The 17,386-nt window shown below is 29.6% G+C and overlaps 1 protein-coding gene across 4 annotated transcripts in view; it reads right to left on the bottom strand.

The window, feature by feature from the left end:
- Nucleotides 1–336: 336 nt before the first annotated feature.
- LOC143197565 (putative inorganic phosphate cotransporter) overlaps nt 337–17,386 on the bottom strand; it is a 61,044-nt gene continuing 43,994 nt past the window's right edge. For 2 of the 4 annotated variants that reach the window (XM_076406125.1, XM_076406112.1), the window contains exons 2-10: nt 6,763–6,902; nt 6,605–6,704; nt 6,334–6,549; nt 5,512–5,732; nt 5,303–5,452; nt 5,108–5,240; nt 2,962–3,206; nt 2,777–2,903; nt 337–887 (exon numbers count right to left, since the gene is read on the bottom strand). In XM_076406125.1, coding sequence (XP_076262240.1) covers nt 865–887; nt 2,777–2,903; nt 2,962–3,206; nt 5,108–5,240; nt 5,303–5,452; nt 5,512–5,732; nt 6,334–6,549; nt 6,605–6,704; nt 6,763–6,902 — 1,355 coding nt within the window. In that variant the 3' untranslated portion in view covers nt 337–864. Of the gene's footprint in view, nt 888–2,776; nt 2,904–2,961; nt 3,207–5,107; nt 5,241–5,302; nt 5,453–5,511; nt 5,733–6,333; nt 6,550–6,604; nt 6,705–6,762; nt 6,903–7,788; nt 8,038–10,629; nt 10,776–10,824; nt 10,899–17,386 lie in introns of those variants that run through there. The other 2 variants (XM_076406107.1, XM_076406118.1) reach the window with 2 other exon arrangements.

The raw sequence follows: 17,386 nt of genomic DNA, 5'->3' as shown, positions 1-17,386 counted from the left end.
TAGGTCGACATATGTAAACATGATTGTCACTTAAATTTAAACCCCGTCTGTATAAGAAAACCATTTTAAAATATATCTATATATAAGATGAGTTTCAAGATTGTCATTTGTCACTAATTTTATATACTATTTGTATGGTATTATGCCGAAAACAACACAGTTTGCAGTTTTGTTTAGTAATACTAATTTCTCATATATTAATATTAAGTAATATTGGAGGTTCTCGCCCAATTCTATGAAGGAAAAATGATGATTTAACCACAGTGAAAATACTTTTATATATTTATTTGCGAGCATTAATAATACTATCAATTATTAATAAATAATAAAGCTATATAATTTTTTATATTATATATTTTTATTAAATTTTTGTTTAAAATTTATAAATGATTAAATAATACACTTATTAAAACAATATACTTCAGATAATGATGTTTAAATTCGAGAATAATTACATTGTTCATCTATCGTACCGTATGAAAATAAATATTTGATTAAAAATATATCGTTAATAAATTTAATACATGAATCCAATAGTTGTAGGTAACATTTCATATCGACTAGATTAATGTAATCTTCAGTATTTTATTTACTTGACTACTTGGCAAATTGGTGTTGTTCCCATCGAAGTTATTCTTGAGCTTCTTTGACGATTTACAGCGAATTTGCATGTTCTACGTTAAAATCCTCATTGCTAAATAGTTTTGTATTGTTATAGTTTGTTGCTATTCAGATGATCAAAATGAAATAAGTATAAAACTACTTATTTCAGCTTTGTCAGTTTGTGCTATCTTATCTTAATATTTCATAAAATGTTATCACAGGAATGCGGTAGTTTGATTGTGCTTGAATGGCTTCTCCTCTCTAGGGAATTTTATTCCGCTTATCTGAAAATAGGAAATAACATTATTACATCAAAGTTAATTAAATTAATTATATTAACTAATATTATTATATTAACGTATGGACGTTATTATTAATACAAACCTTTATTCAAAATAAATCTCAATACAAATTAAAGTAACAATTTGGGAGAGAGTAGAATTTAGCAAATAGCTAATATAGATTTTGAGATTTTGAAGTATCGCTGGTATAACCCATATTACGGAATAAATAGGTAACGAAAGTACTGATAACACCTATAGATCTTTTGAGAACAGAAAAGCACCCCAATAAGAAAAGTAAAGCTAAACAAACACTTAGTACAATTAAAACAAAAGGGTGGCATAGACGGTTAAGAAATTAATTTGTCAAACTGTTAAAGCTTCCCCTTTTTTATTTCTTATTGTTAGAAGGGAATATTTCCATTTTATTTTGGAATTTATTAAAGTAAATGCAGTTGAAAACGGACCAATACATAGATTGCAGTAGTAGATTTTTAATCATAATTTTATAATATAGATATTTTTTATGTTTTAATTATCAATATTAAACGATATCGAGCAAATGGAAGAGAGAAAAATTGTGACACATTTGAGGACGTTTTTGCAAAACAATAATCAATTGCTCCAGTAGTTTAACACCAATAGAACATAACACCAGTTTCCAATAGATTGCAAAACAGGTTTGTAGAAAAAGTAGTAAAATCTTTCAAACGTTTTTTGATTTAAGACCATTTCACAAAAAATTGTTATTATTATTGTATTCATATTATAGTATTGGTTTTATTGTCGAAATAACTTATTTCATCCAAACAAAAAGCTAATGTTTGAGAAAGACCACGTCTATTGGGTCTACTAGTACCAATATAAAACAGCTATCCTTTACAAATAACTATTTGGAATTTCCAAATATGCTCTTGTGGGTGCAAATTAAATTGTGAAAATTAGATGAAAGATGCCCACCAACTACTAATGGTAAAAATATCTGCAACGCATTTTTGCAATTTACTAATACTATACTGCTTGCAATATTGCCCATCAAAACTGAAATCCGCCTCTTTTAACCAATCCAATCATTCCCGTATGGCTTTGAGACTAGGACACTCACAGTCTTACAGAGATCGTATTAGAAATGAAGTAATTTGGTTAGGATGCGACAATCATTGCATAATTGAGGAACATATTCAGAGACTCAGATTACAATTGATTGGATATTTCTATCGAACGAAATCCTCACAGACTTCCGCACAAAATCGATTTTTTGACTAAACACTCTCTTTATTTTAAAGAGGCGTTGACCACGATTATAGAACGCCATCTAATAAATAAAATATTAACATTTTTGTCGCCAGAACAGTTGGGACTGACCGCCAACTATGACCAACAACGTATTGGTTTGACAGGGAGACACCCCCACCAAGCGCCAGCTGTGGATTGGGTTGATACAATATTACTAAGTTGTATTGTATTTTGTGTTTAGTAATAAATGCCATTCATTGAAGCTATATATGATTACCCTATAGTTAGGTAGTGATATTATTTGTACGATAATGGTAATTGATATGGCTATTGCCATAATATATCAAGTTGACAGGTTGGTGGCGCGGTGGTAAAGGCGATAGGACGGTCGTCCTACTGTTGCGATAGCCGCGTGTTCGAATACCGCTGGGCCATGGTCGTAAATTTATTTTTGTGATTGTTTAAAATAATATTGAGAGATTGAGTAAAAAGTCCGACAAGGAAAATTATCCCAGTCACGCCAGTAACCAGGCTGGGTAAGACCGTATGTCAGGTTCTCTAAAATCACTAATTAAATATTAAACAAAGTTGATGTTATAAGATATACTTTGGATGTGAAATACGACCTTGTTTTATTTTTGTGTAAATATATTTACCTTGTTCATCTGAATCGTCGTTCCATGATTGTACTTCTCCAGATCCAAAGATAACAAATACAACATCAGTTATCACATATATGATTGACGCAAGGAAAAATATTATTTTCCATTGATCCGGATCTTTCTACAAATTAAAATGTATTTAATAAACATCGAGATCTCGTATTATCTAACAGAGTTACCTCGTCTGTAACCAAGAATTGGACTATCAGTGGAGCAACTATTCCAAATATATTCGATAATCCGTTGGTGATGCCCATCAAAGTTCCGGCGTGATTTGGGGAGATGTCCACATGGTTAACATTGTATCCACAATAAACTCCCGAGTTAAAGCCCACAGCTATTACCAGCAAGCATACGGCCCTCTTGTATTCATCAGCACCAGTAAAACCGAGGAAAACCAACGCTATTGCTGGTATTATTAAGCCTGCAAATATAAAATCAAATATTACAGATTTCTAGGCATATACCGTTATTCAAAAAATTAATATTAAAAATAATTTTCAGTCCAAACTTTTATACTAGTTGTGCTATCAAATTAGTAAGTATAGTAAAATAATGTTATTCCTGGTATCAAAATGTATAGTTTGTAGCATTTTTCTGTGTTCTTGATAACACATGGGCTGAAAAATCCCGGGTCTAACACATAGGTGGATGTTTAATTGCATTACCGCTTTTTCCGTTAGTATAGTAAAAAAAAAGAAAAAGTTTCATGATATTCTGCTCATTTGTTTGCGAGTTATTGTGCTAAGATGACACTACTTTTGTTAATTTTTCAAATTGAATTCATTGAATTTCCAAAACAACGCATCGAAAATAATTTCGTGTTTTAATTTTACACTGCTTCTTGTTGGAAAAAAGTACCCTTTTAAGCGAAGCAATAGCTTGTATAGTGTTATAAAGACCCCGCTCCATTAGAAATAACAAGAAAACGTTGGTTTGCTCACTTCAAACGTGGTCGTAGAGACACCAATGATGAAGAACGCAGTGGAAGTCCAAATGAGATGGTGACACCAGATAACATGAAAATGTGATGTTGCGTGAGTTATCTAACGTAAGAAAGATATGTATATGTATGTCGGTTTTATATTGAATGAGAATTTGACTATGGGAAAACTTCGTTCAAAGCGGGTACTGCGTTTGCTTACTGTTGACCAAAAACAAGAACATGTTGATGATTTCGGGCAGTGTTTGGCCTTGTTTAAACGTAACAAACCGGAATTGTTTTTTTTTGGCCTGGAACCGGGCAGGGGAATCCTGTTACGGATACCTGGTCGGGAAGACCCGCAAGAATAAGCGAGTTGGACTGGTTATGTGGAGGCTGCCTCTGGGCTACCCACTAAACCCCACCCTATCAGCTGATCCAATGACCCTAACTGATACTCCGGAATTGTTGTGTCAATATGTGACAATGGATGAAACATGGATCCAAAACAATCATCATCTGAGTGGACAGCAACGGGTGACAGGCCTATTTTGAGGCAAAAGGTAAATCGTTCTACTATAGTAGTATTGAAATATTAGACCTGCGCGTTTTCGTTGTTACAGCCGGTACTTTTCAGTCTATGAGTTAAATAATACGTAACATAAAATTTTTTTCAACCTTAAATGAAATATTATTTATAGAATTAATAGTATATCAAATTATTTTAATTGAACTTCAATATTCCAACAATTCAGCAGCTTTACAGCATTCCATGAGGTAATTCATAATAAAGTTGTACAATAAAATAGTCTGAGAATGAAGAATTTTATTAGATTCGTTTTTGCTGACCATTTAAAGGAGAATAACTAGCAGAAATGCGACAGATTCATTTTTCCGTTTTAGTAATGTTTGTTCACATGTAGTTAGAATATATATCTACATGTAATAGCTTTATTAAGATTTTCCATATTGATCAGATACTACTGTCCTATTATATTTCATTTAGAATCCAGTGGGATATTTTCAAAAATCTTCAAATTTAATTCATTCATAAAATGAAAATAAATAATTGCATGTTCACCTAAAAAGAATCTAGCTCAAGGCAGTACATCTTAATCAACAAGTAATCCAATATGGAAATACAACCAAATATCTTAGCACTTGATGTCGAACTCAGGTGAAAGCTACAAGAAAAAATGCGAAGAACAAAAATGTACTGGTTATTGGGTAGATATTCGGCACTATCAGTATATAACAAGTTTTTACTACACCAACAAGTGTTCAAACACAACAAGTATTCACTAGCAATTTGTTGCTAGGAATGAATGTAATATAATTCATTCTAAGAAAATAAAAAGCGTTTTTTTAGTTTGTATTCATCTCAAATATTAATACGTACTTACCTATAGAATTAAATAATTTTCTTGCGTTACCCAAGGATAAAATTTGTTTGTTGATTAGAGCATCTGACGCAAAGCTCATGAAGAAACTAAGAATCCATAAAACGAAATATGGAAGAGCAGATAATGCGCTATTCTAAAAATAAAATGAACATGTATTTTCTCTCCTCGTCAGATGTATGTCAGGTCATAGCCTACCGATTTAATTTCAAAGTTCATAACTTTATCCATGTATGTTGGAATTTCGGTCATCAAAGTCCAGAAGCCCCAATTCTGCCCGCAGTGTGTGATAATAATTGCCCATAATGGTACAGAAGTCCAAATAGCCTTCCACGGTGTTTTGGGTTTCTGAAATGTTGAATGTTCATCTTATAATTAATGGTTATTACAAGAAGTATGAGTAGCACCTCTTGGCTTTCGCTGTGTCCTAAACTAGCTTCAATATAAAACTTTTCAGCATCGCTAATGCTTGGATGTACAGATGGTCGATTATAACTGAATATTGCGCTTAATATTGACCAAGCAATCGAAGCTGCGCCATACATGTAGAATACAGTTGGCCACCCAAAATCACTAGCCGAAATGACACCGGTCAAAAGCATTCCGACAACAGTACCGAAAGGTCCAGCTAAAAAAATAGACATAAAACTTTTTATTTAACATTAACGATCAATAATTCAGCTCCAAAATTACACTATTAACAAATAATATTTATATGTTTAGATGCAAAATATATAACAAAACTTATAAGAGATTATTCTCTATCAGAAATTTCATATCAAAACTCTTATTTTTTTCAAGTTAATAATTATAAGCAATTTAAAGCATTTAATACATTGAATATAAGAAAATATAAAGTAAATAATATAATATATATAAATAGTTGATTTAAAAGCTGCCATTATCCAGTTAAATATTTAGTTTGGTTTTAGTTAGTTTTTACAGTTTTCGATCTAAAATTAAGTATTAATTCAGTTGTAATGATCATTCCTTTTGACAATTCACGTCCAAAGTCATGTCTTATTATACGAAAATTTATACGAGTTTATTTAATTATTTTGTTTAGACACAAAATTAGAAATCAAGTTAAAAATCATATCAAGTTAATATAATAAAATTAGTGTTCAATCATACTCAGTTATAGTCGTTACTTGTTCTGAGTTCTTTTAGTTTAGTTTTTATGATAAATAATCTAGATACAAGGCACAACACTTATATTACGTTCGTACCTGCATATACTAATGTTCCTAATCGAGATCGTTCTTCAGGCGGTACCCATAAACTTAGAGCGCAATGAACAGATGGGAAAATAAAACCTTGGCTAAACCCTTGTACTGCTCTGCTAAACATTACACCCTTAGAACCCAATCCAGCTGCCATTGCAGGAAGAGCAATGCACATAGTACCACAGATAGACATGGAACCAACCAAAAACCATTTTGGCCCTGAAACCCAATTCATTTTAGTAAAGAAACTTATTATTTTGCGTAAAATACATACCATATTGACCAGCAATCCATCCGGCAAATATTTGCGGTAAAATGTAGCCCCAAAAGAAAGCGGACAGTACCACACTCTTATCGTTCCATTCAGGATAGGTCTGAAATTAATTTAGGAGTTAGTATATTAAGTGTGTGCAATTCTTCATGGAATATTACAGGAATATTCGGATTACTACTGGAGGCAGGTGATGTCATAGCAACGATAGCGACAGAAAGCGTTACTCTGATTCCGTATGCTAGGAAGACCAAAATAAACAAGATGAGAACTTGTCCATGGCGCTTGCCGAAGGATGGTGCTGTAAAAAACAATTTGTCAAAACTGGTTCAGAACTTAGAGATAATTCTATTAGGTCTTTTATAGACCTTTCTAAAAAAGTATTTTCCTATTTAGTTTAAGTAATAGTTGACCACAAAACGTCTTATATAATTTAAAAATATAAAATATCAGGACTAATTTCTAATGCCAAATATGTGAAGGATTTATATTATATGCTCAACTTATGGTATATTTTGCACGCTTATTATTTTTAAGTGTAAGTATAGGTAAACAAATACCAATACAATGTTTCAAGTGATAATTTTTATAGTCTTAATAAAGTACAACAATAATTAAAAAAGACCTCCTGCCCAACTGACAATGTTTAGTTAGAGAAATATTTTTTTGAAACTAGTGATGATGAAAATTGCTTTGTAAATAGCCGAAAAAATTAATGAAGGAAAGAAATTTGACTCGATTCTTCATTGAGATGATTACCGAATGAACACTTTCATTTCTACAATAAACTCTTTAACGATTAAATTTAAATATATCATTAAAATATATAGCAAATAATGAGTTTTTCATAATAAAACCTTAAATTTTAAAACTATAATAAATATGAACAATTTACAGTTAATGTGATTACAAAGCATGAGTCAAAATTACAATTTAATTTACTCAAAATTTATTAGAATTAATTCCGTAGGTTATTAATTTGGACTTCAATGAAAGTAGATATAACAAATACAAATATCATATCTACTTAAACAATTTCCTTGACATTTATCAATATATTTCCGAAATAAATCATTGATATCTTTTATATGCTGCAATTATTCTTGTCAAAGAATGCTAGTTATATATTTTTAAAGATTATATTTTCTTGTCGATATAAATTAAAACGCTAAAACACTGTAACTTACATTGTACTGTTTCAAGAGGCTGATACCGATAATGTTTACGCCATACCATGGTTACCTTATGTGGTTGAATCACAATAATAATGTTTCATTATTTTTATTTATGGTAGAAAGATATGACTATGTTAGAAACGCACAAAAATATATGCCAACGTAGCAGGCGCTTCATGATAGCTGTACGCGATTAGGCTGAGTACACACCGGTGACTACAACGAGCAGGTTCATTTTTCAGACTGAAGCCAGCGCAGAGTGAAAGTTAATGGGTTTGCGTTAGCTTTGAATGATAATGTAAAACTCTTGTTCTTTTTCGGGTGGTTTGTTATATAACACAAAATACACTAAAAGCCAATTTTATATAGATAAGAAAATAATTTTATGATGTTTATTAGGATCCTGAAAAATTAATCCGACTTTCTCGAATCATATTCTGTTTTTTAATTATATATTTATTTATTTTTAATTAGGTTAATATTGATCTTTTGGGAAGAAAAAGGAATTTTGAATTTCAAGTCTCTGGAGACGGGTAAAAGAATGGGTTAAAATAATTATTGTAATTTTTTGGATTAATTGAATGCAAACATTCGTGAATAAAGAGCAGCTTTCAAGTGATCGTTCACCCAACTTAAAATATAATGTTTAATTTATGTAGATGAATTAGTTATGTTCGACTTGAAGTAATAACTTGAAGCAATAATTGTTTTTATAGGAAAAGGCTTTCATTAAACTAAGGGGTAAGTGTTGCCGTAGAACTGTAACATCGATTATAATCATAAATACGATAATAATTGGAATAACAGTATTGATGTTGTGGGAAACTGTGTTGAAAAATCTGCTACATATAAAAAATATAGATTTTCTCATATATATATATATATATATATATATATATATATATATATATATATATATATATACTGTTTAATCCACCTGATGCTTATGATATATGACAAATGAAAATTATATCTGACTAAAATTAAGTAAATTCTAAAAAAAATTATATGGATACATGTGCATGATTTGTGTAAAATACATATTAAAAGTTATATTGCTTATAACCACACTGCTACTATTTTTTTAATTACCTACTATACTTTATATATATTATAAATAAATAGTTTTATTCTCATATTAAATATATTAGCAAAAAATGTTATCGCCTTATTTTGATGGAACTGGGAATGACCTATTTCCGTTATATCGTAAATACCGAGTATTTTCTTATCAGTTAATTAATACCATCTATCAATTCGAATGTGTAGAGGAGTAAAATGATAACAACAACCTGTTAGGTTTATCGAGTTAATAAGATTATTACGTTTATCGAATCTGTATTTTTACCTGGCACCTTCGCCAAATGTATAAGAACTTAAAAAAAATATAATTTTACCATAAATAGCTATACTATTTTGTTTAGTAGATAAAGCATAATAACTGCTTTATATAATTTCTAACAGATAATCTTTTTTTGTTTTTAAAAGTAATTTGTGATATTCTGTTCTTTATTTTTGTATATAAATGTATTTGGTGTTCCATTTGAAATTGGGTTACAACTTCTTTATATTTGATAGTAGATCTTAACGTTGTCACGCTCAGAAAAATAATATATGGATCAAATTGATCTCAAATATGGCATCGATATCGGCAATTTCAACATCCGAACATTCTCAATTACATACTGAGATTCATCAAATTTTCATAACTATGTATAAGGAATTAGCAAATAAATGAAGACATAACTATACCAAATAATAAGCGCAGTCGGATCTAGGTTATCAATATGTAGTATTCTACAATTTAATTATGAAAATTTTGACATTTGTCAAATTTAATTATGACGTGTTAAAGCTAGAACGTGATCGACAATGAAAGAATCCTCTAATACACAATGTGCGCTTTGGTTTTCAGTTTTTATTTTTCCTCCAAATAATTTTAATAAATAATTTATTAATATAAATATATTAATAACAAATAATTTTACTGGTATTGTTATGTTTCGAAGTTATATAAAAAATTGTTTACCTATTAAAATATAGCTACTTTGTGTTTCTGACGTGATTTATTGTTACATATTATATAATTTTTTTCTGTCATAGAATTTGAACAGGAACGTTGTATCGAGTTTATGTCTCAATGTAATAGGAAATTATAACAAGGTCGGTGATTTGATCTAGGGTTTAGCACTTTTGTTATTGTTTGCGTAAAGCATACCTCCTCATATTATTATCAGATATTTTCGGATATTATTTATGACTTGACTAAATACAAAAGCTTAGAAACTGTTTGGTTTTTATGGTTTGGAATTTATTCACTTTGTGGAAATAAAATATTTTGATCCTTTAAGTTGCTAGATGAGTTTATCGCTAAATAATGGAATTGATTAGATTTTAATTTATATTTTTCTATTATATCTCACTCATATTATATTAAACTTATAAAAATTAATAATTAATAACTAACTTGATTATAGTTAAAATTATGATCCTTTATAATTTATATAGTAATTAAAAATATATATTTTCAATATTTATTTTCTGTACTCATTGCTCAATCTATATACTACTATCAGCATAATCAGTTTTAATTTAGTAATTATTTTAAACACTATATTGGATCATAGAATAGTAAACATTTTTAGTAACTAACAATATAATACTGACAGTAGTCTAATGAACTAGTTAAATGAGAAAGGAGGAAACTACAAAACCGATTTTTTATAAATTAGCCATTAAAATTTGGTTTATCTAACTCTAACGGTGATATCACTTGCACTAATACATTTTTAAACTAAAGTAATTAAAAAATTAATTAGTCTGGTATATATTATTAATAATAACATATCTCACCCTTTGTAGCAACAGGGGAATTCTCTATATCACAACCACTAGCTCTTCTATATAAGCCGATATAACTTCCACCCAAGCTTCTATAAACTACTTCCGTGCGATTGTTAGGACTTTTATAACCGTTTCTTGGCATGTTGAGCATATAACTAAAATAGCTTGACTGAAACCTAACTGATTCATTCGAGATTGACTTACTGAAGTTGTTTACTTGGACCAACTTGATACCAATAACTCGAAGCCGTAAACAAACACATTAAAAATATTTGCCGTTGCTATAAATGTTATCTTTTTATCAGAGAATTAGTTTAATCCCTAAGAGTAATTAATACTGGAATTATGTGATGCCGCAACCATATGAGATTTTTTTCCAGATATGGACTGACTTGATAATGATGACTAGCAATATAACTAATCGTCGTTCAATAAGTTAACGGATCATCAACCATTTGTCAATAGTGGAACTAAGAAACCAAAGTTCTTTTAACATCTTACTCTCCATTGATTAATAATTTAACTTGACGTGTTACTGCAATTTTAATAATATTTCGGTAAAGAGGTTTTAAAGTGGTAAATGTGTTAGTTGAATATTCTACTGCCAAAGCAAATGTTTATAAGCAGGCTGGATCATTCAAAAGTGATTGTATCCCGATTATTTTGGTCAATCTAGGTCATTCATAAATGTATGTATATGGTCAGACGATGATATCGATGATATAAGGGCGAAAATAAAAACTAATCGGCTATAACTAATCGCAAATGGATCTTGTGATCAAATAATGGGTTCATCAAAAAATGAACTATGAGTATTTGACTAGTTCTGTGATGAATATTTTGGAAATATTTACTTCTTTAAGTTAGGGTTATTTATATGAAGTAAATATTACTCTAAGAATATTGATTTATGTTTGCTTAAAGAGTTTTTTTTTTGAAAACTGAGGATTTCGGATTTTGGTTCTGGTTCTAAGTGAAAGGAGATTTTTCTTAACAGGAGATATTTCTATTTCTATATTCTTAACACAAGAACAATTGTTAATTCTTGGTAGTAGTTCTTTTGTGCTATATTTCCTTTTTCAAAACTGCTTTGTCAATTACAATGAAAGGCACAAATGTTATATTTTAACCACTATTATTATACTATCGATTCTTTAATTTATTACTAAATAAATTTGTAGATAATAAAAAGTGTTGGACATAATAATAATTGTTGAATACACTAGTTACCGAGATAATTAAATGTACTCGACGGTCCAGACTATTCAAGAATCACCAAAAACTGCAGCCATAAAGGTACCGCATAAGTTATATGCTTTTGGTAGAGTTTCGATTGACCGATATATTCTGGTTACTCTACAAAACATATTGAGCAGTATTTTAAATAAAGTTTTGGGTCTCATAAAATTATATGAAAATTTACTTGCAATACTACAAAAACACATTTAAATGCAGTTTTAGGAAATAATTGAGATATTTTATAAAACATATAGTGCATTCAATAAAATAATGAACTCATGTCATATAAATTTCAGGCATCAGAACGTCGCAATCTTGTCGCATCAACTTTGTGTTTTAGTTTATTTTGGATTTAATATATAATAAATTTCTAATCTAGATAAAATAATGAAACAAAAATTAGGTTATAAAATAGAATTTATTTTAACACTATATATATATATATATATATATATATATATATATATATATATATATATATATATATATATATATATATATTATGGTAATATATATGTTATTTCATTCGTACTCGAAGTAACTGTTTCTATAACTGAGATGCAATCTGTTTCTGACTCTGACATTTTCATTCATTCATTCAAATTCATTTTTTTCTATGACTTTTTTAACACCATTCTATTTTTTTTAACTAAAATAAAATGAGAAGAAAAATTTTGTCTGATTTTAGAACAAATTAAAATTATTCGTTATCGAAACAACGTGAGTTCAGTGTTATTTTGAAAAGATTATACACTTTGAATTTGGAAAGTAGTTGTAATTGTTACTTAAATCCGTGTTAATCAAACGAGATTCTAGATTTGAATTTGGCTTTTTGACTCTTCATAAAGGTGATATAAACACTATTGATACAATAATTTATTGCAAAATTCTTACCAGTTATTTGTTCAAAACAGAGTAGAATACATCTGCATGTACAGTCTGTGATGTGCTATAAAATCTATAAATATCTCGATATTGTTAGTTGTTACTACTTTTTAATAGTTTTATTAAAAGTTCTATGGATTGCAACCAATGAAAATACACAAGTATATTTCTCATTTCCTGAAAAAGGCGGATAGAATTTCAAGAATACTAGAGATTGATTCAAATATTGTAATTTTTACATTTCACTTTGAACGAAACAGCCTTCAACACTCTTCTTGTGAAACAGTCTTGTAGTCATTTCAATTGAACTAACATAAAAGGATGCTGTCTTAAATAAAAACGCATTGGCAATATATTCACAACACTTGATAGCCATCCATGCATAATTGTATCAGTTGTTCAGTTATTAGTTTCTGTCGTAGCGTTCGTGTTGTTTTATCGGGTGCACTAACGTGGTATTGCTAAATAATCGTCTGTCCATGGTATGGTAGATTTAGATTGATTTTGTGTGATTCAAATGAAATAGTAACAATTCTAGGATGACTAAGTTAACTATAATAATAACAATTTATTAACATCGGTCCATGAAACAAACTAATAGAAACAACAACTTATGATTAATAATTGATCTGAAATTGGCCCACAAAATATAATATTACGATACCGACGATATTAATTGTGTAATCCTTATTTATAAATGAATTAATATGAATAAATGTTTATTGATGTAAAAAATTACCTGAAGCCTTCGCTTCACTTATATTCTTTAGTTTTTCGCCAACGATGTTGTATTGACCCTTTCCATCACTCATCATTAAAGAGCAAATGTATATCTAGTCACTTATTACTAAATTTTACTTAAACTACAACATCGTTGCCGAACATTTGTTGTTATAAATACTTTTTTACATAGGATATTGTACGTCATGGTATTAAAGCGTCATAAATTTCATTGAAACATCAGGTGTATGTTGCTTGAATATGAATAATCTTCTATAAATTTACTTTTGGATTTTAAGTAAGATTTTTTGCAAGCTTTAAAAAAAATGAACAATTTTTACGTGATGTAGCCTATGTAAACGTAGTCAATAAAGCGTTTGATTGTGGTGAACCAAAAATAGTTGTCTAGAAAAGTCTAGAAGTCTTTCTTAATATTTACACCCAGTCTTGTTTACTTCCATCAATATTCTTCCAAAGACTTGATCGAATTATTAATTTATTCTCGCATAATTCCTCGTTGGATATATAATATAATCAGCGACAGTTTTTCTTTAAGTAAATATTTTAATGGTTTTTCAATAAGGACTAGTCAATTTTGCCTGCATATGGTGGCCATGTTGTTTTGGTGACGAACATATTTAGTTGCAGATGGCAGTGAATCCTTAAAAGTTATAGTTTGCTGCAGATTTTGGACTAGAGGTTTAATTTTTCACTAACATTGATAATATATTTCTTGTGGCTCAAATTAAACTGCTGGACAATATGCACAGTACAATGCTTCTATTGTAATGGAAAAGTTGCAAATCTATGTTAAATATTCCATAATGGTATATATATGTTATGTAATAAGGACCAAACTATTTGTTTTTTTTCACTACCTGAATGGTGAACGAGTGAAACGGGTTGGTCTGTTTTTACCCTCAGTGTCACTTTCTATCGCCGTTCAACAAGTCGCATCTTCTTTCCGTTAAATAAAATAATATTTTTAAGTAAAGTAATAGTTTTTGGTATCTATATCCTTTCACATATTATAACTGGCGTAGTCTCGCTCTCTTATGAATTAATTCAGTTAAACGGAATCGAATTAAACATCAAGAAAAGAAGACAGTATGATGTGGAATTGGCAATCGTTCCGATGTTACTCGAAACGTTTCTTGCTGTAGTTAGGTGGACTTCGGGTAAAAGAATCGGAGCTAAAGCGGTAAGGCCACAGAAGTTGAATTGAAGATGCTCAACGGCCACCAACAAAAAACTGTTCCAAGTAAAAAACATTCAAGGTTTGAAAACACCCCTAGTCCGTGGATACCGGGTACATGCATCCTAGTTCAAATTGCAAGGCCACCATAGGTGGATTGAAATTACTCTGAATTAATATAGTTACTGAATTTGGAAGAGAACTTTTCAGTTCAGTGTGAACGGCCACCAAATCAGGATTGCAGTATCTCAGTTTCTTAGCGTTAGATTATTGGAATCTGGAGTCACCAATCTTAATGGTGAACAAGTAACATGGGGTGGTTTATTTTTATCCTCAGTGTCGCTTGGTATTGCCGTTTAACAAGTCGCCTCTTCTTTGTGTTAAATAAAATACTATTTTAAAATAATTAATAGTTTTAATAGTTTTTGTTTTCTAAGCCCTTTCACATAATATAACTTATACAGGGATATTTAAAAAATAAAAAGTTTCATTAATATCTTACACACAGGTTGTTCCATTTCATTTTAACTGACTAAAACTACTGAGGATATACAATATTTTTCTGTTGAATAAATATAAGTTTAATGGGGACTATAAAATGAATGATACATCATTATATATTCGAAAACAAAATAATCTCGTCTTCATTAATTAAATTAAGATTTAGATAAATATTAATATATTACTACTGTGTAGCTTCTCTAATTGTATATAAAATTTACCATGTGCCTTTATATATATATATATATATATATATATATATATATATATATATATATATATATATATATATATATATATATGTTATGTTGCGCGATTAGTACCGCCTTAGTTATTCGGTGTATACAAAGTTGACCCAAGCCTGGTTTTAACCTGGCCTAGTTGTACTTTCCTACATGGACCCTAGCCATAAATTATTATAATAAGGAAACAACAAGCAAAAGTTGCCATACACTAATATAGTCTATTGGGAATTGAACAGGAGCTTGTCGTTCAGGATGTACGGCCACCAAAAGCGAATTGTGGTAACTCAGTAAAGTAACTACGGGAGGCACCAAAGTTTAGGAGACCATTCCATACACTCTATACCATGGAAATGTGTGTAAAAACAGAGTTATACAGAGGGTTATCAAAGATAAACTGGCGGGCAAATAAATAACTTTAAACTAACATCATTTTTAAATATTTCCTTTATCGATTTTTTTAGGAGTTAGGTGTTATATCAATCGACTAATATTTCTGGTTGTTCAAAAAAAAAATTAAAACAAGTGTTTATGATACAATGAAAAGTGTGATGAAAGAGGTGTCTGGATATTTTGGTATTAAGAACCATTGATTATCGTAACAGTACTCGGTTGGTTTGATTGCTGGATTGGCGAATTTAATGTGGTTAAGAATATATTATTTTACTGATTATTGTTCCGTTCCTTTTATAACAGTTTCAATATTGTTGTCATGTGAGGGGGCACCAAGGAGGAATATGTTGCTCATACAAAGACCGTTCCGCCACCAGTAATTCGGACATTATAAAAATTCAGCCTCCCATGGTATTTAATAATGCCTTAGTAATACTTTAGTATATTATGTAACGAATTACAAAAATATTATAATTGGCAAATTTTCTGGGACACCACTATCTTTTTTAAATTTTTTACAATAAAAAAATTTGATCGGCTTATTTAACTTTATCGTTTAGTTAAGCATAATGTGATTTAAAGAACAATAGTTAATATGTGAATGAGGCATGCAATGAAAGTGTGTACATTTGATGCGCACGTGGATAACTGTATAACACATAACGAATTTTTGTTTAAAATGGATTATTAAATAACTTAATTATAAACAAATACCGCGTGAGACGTAATGGGAATACTTGACAAACTTCGGATGTGATTTTCATTTATTAGCATTTAAATAAATATTGAATAATAATCGTCTGGCGTTCTATTATCTTTGAGGAAGTTTGTTTGCTATCTTAAGCTTGCGACAATGTTTTGACCATCTTTGTTTCTTTAACTGTACTTAGGAAATAGCTTCGATAAGATTCAATCATTATTTTTCCGTAATTCTTATTTAACTGCTATTTGTATTAGTATTGTGTGCAATGGAATTTTTCAAAGACATGGTAAATATATGTTTTCAATGTGACATATATGCAGCAACATTAACTAAATTAATTTTCATTATATAAAGACAAATATATTAAATATTTATATTAATTACTAGTTTAGTTTTTTCCTAGTATATTTTGTTTCTTATATTCCTATATTTATTTCGGATTTGGCTTCACCAATGCTCAACTTTAAATTGTAAGCTGCTATTGAAAATAAAATCCACCATTAAAAAAAAACGAAAATTTAGGTAAAGTGTTTTTATTTTTAAGCACCTTTTACATTATTAAACTTATTTTGCTAATCCATATGATTTGGGCATTAATGAATAAAGAAATTATTGACAACTAACGGATCTTCTGCTATTGTAAGTCTCAACAGTATCTAGTAAGGTCAAGTACTGAGGATCAGTAATACAGTAGAAGAAAGCAACATATTACCGCTAAGTAATAAGTCAAATAGGTAAATCTGAAGGAAATATTATTACTTTTATTAGATGTTGTATGTGGAAATGAGGAAATGTTACAACCAAGATTAAAAACGTTCTCTTTAGAAAGTTTATCTTGTTAATCCTCTGTCTTCCTCTGTAAGCTTGAGATAAATGGTAATCTGTAAA

Source organism: Rhynchophorus ferrugineus, unplaced genomic scaffold (assembly GCF_030347505.1).
Source record: "Rhynchophorus ferrugineus isolate W39M unplaced genomic scaffold, kcgeb_rfMv2 rfM1, whole genome shotgun sequence".
NCBI classification, from domain to species: Eukaryota; Metazoa; Arthropoda; class Insecta; order Coleoptera; family Curculionidae; genus Rhynchophorus; species Rhynchophorus ferrugineus.
Note: the sequence above shows the minus strand (reverse complement) of the source record. Positions and strands in the feature narration are given on the sequence as shown.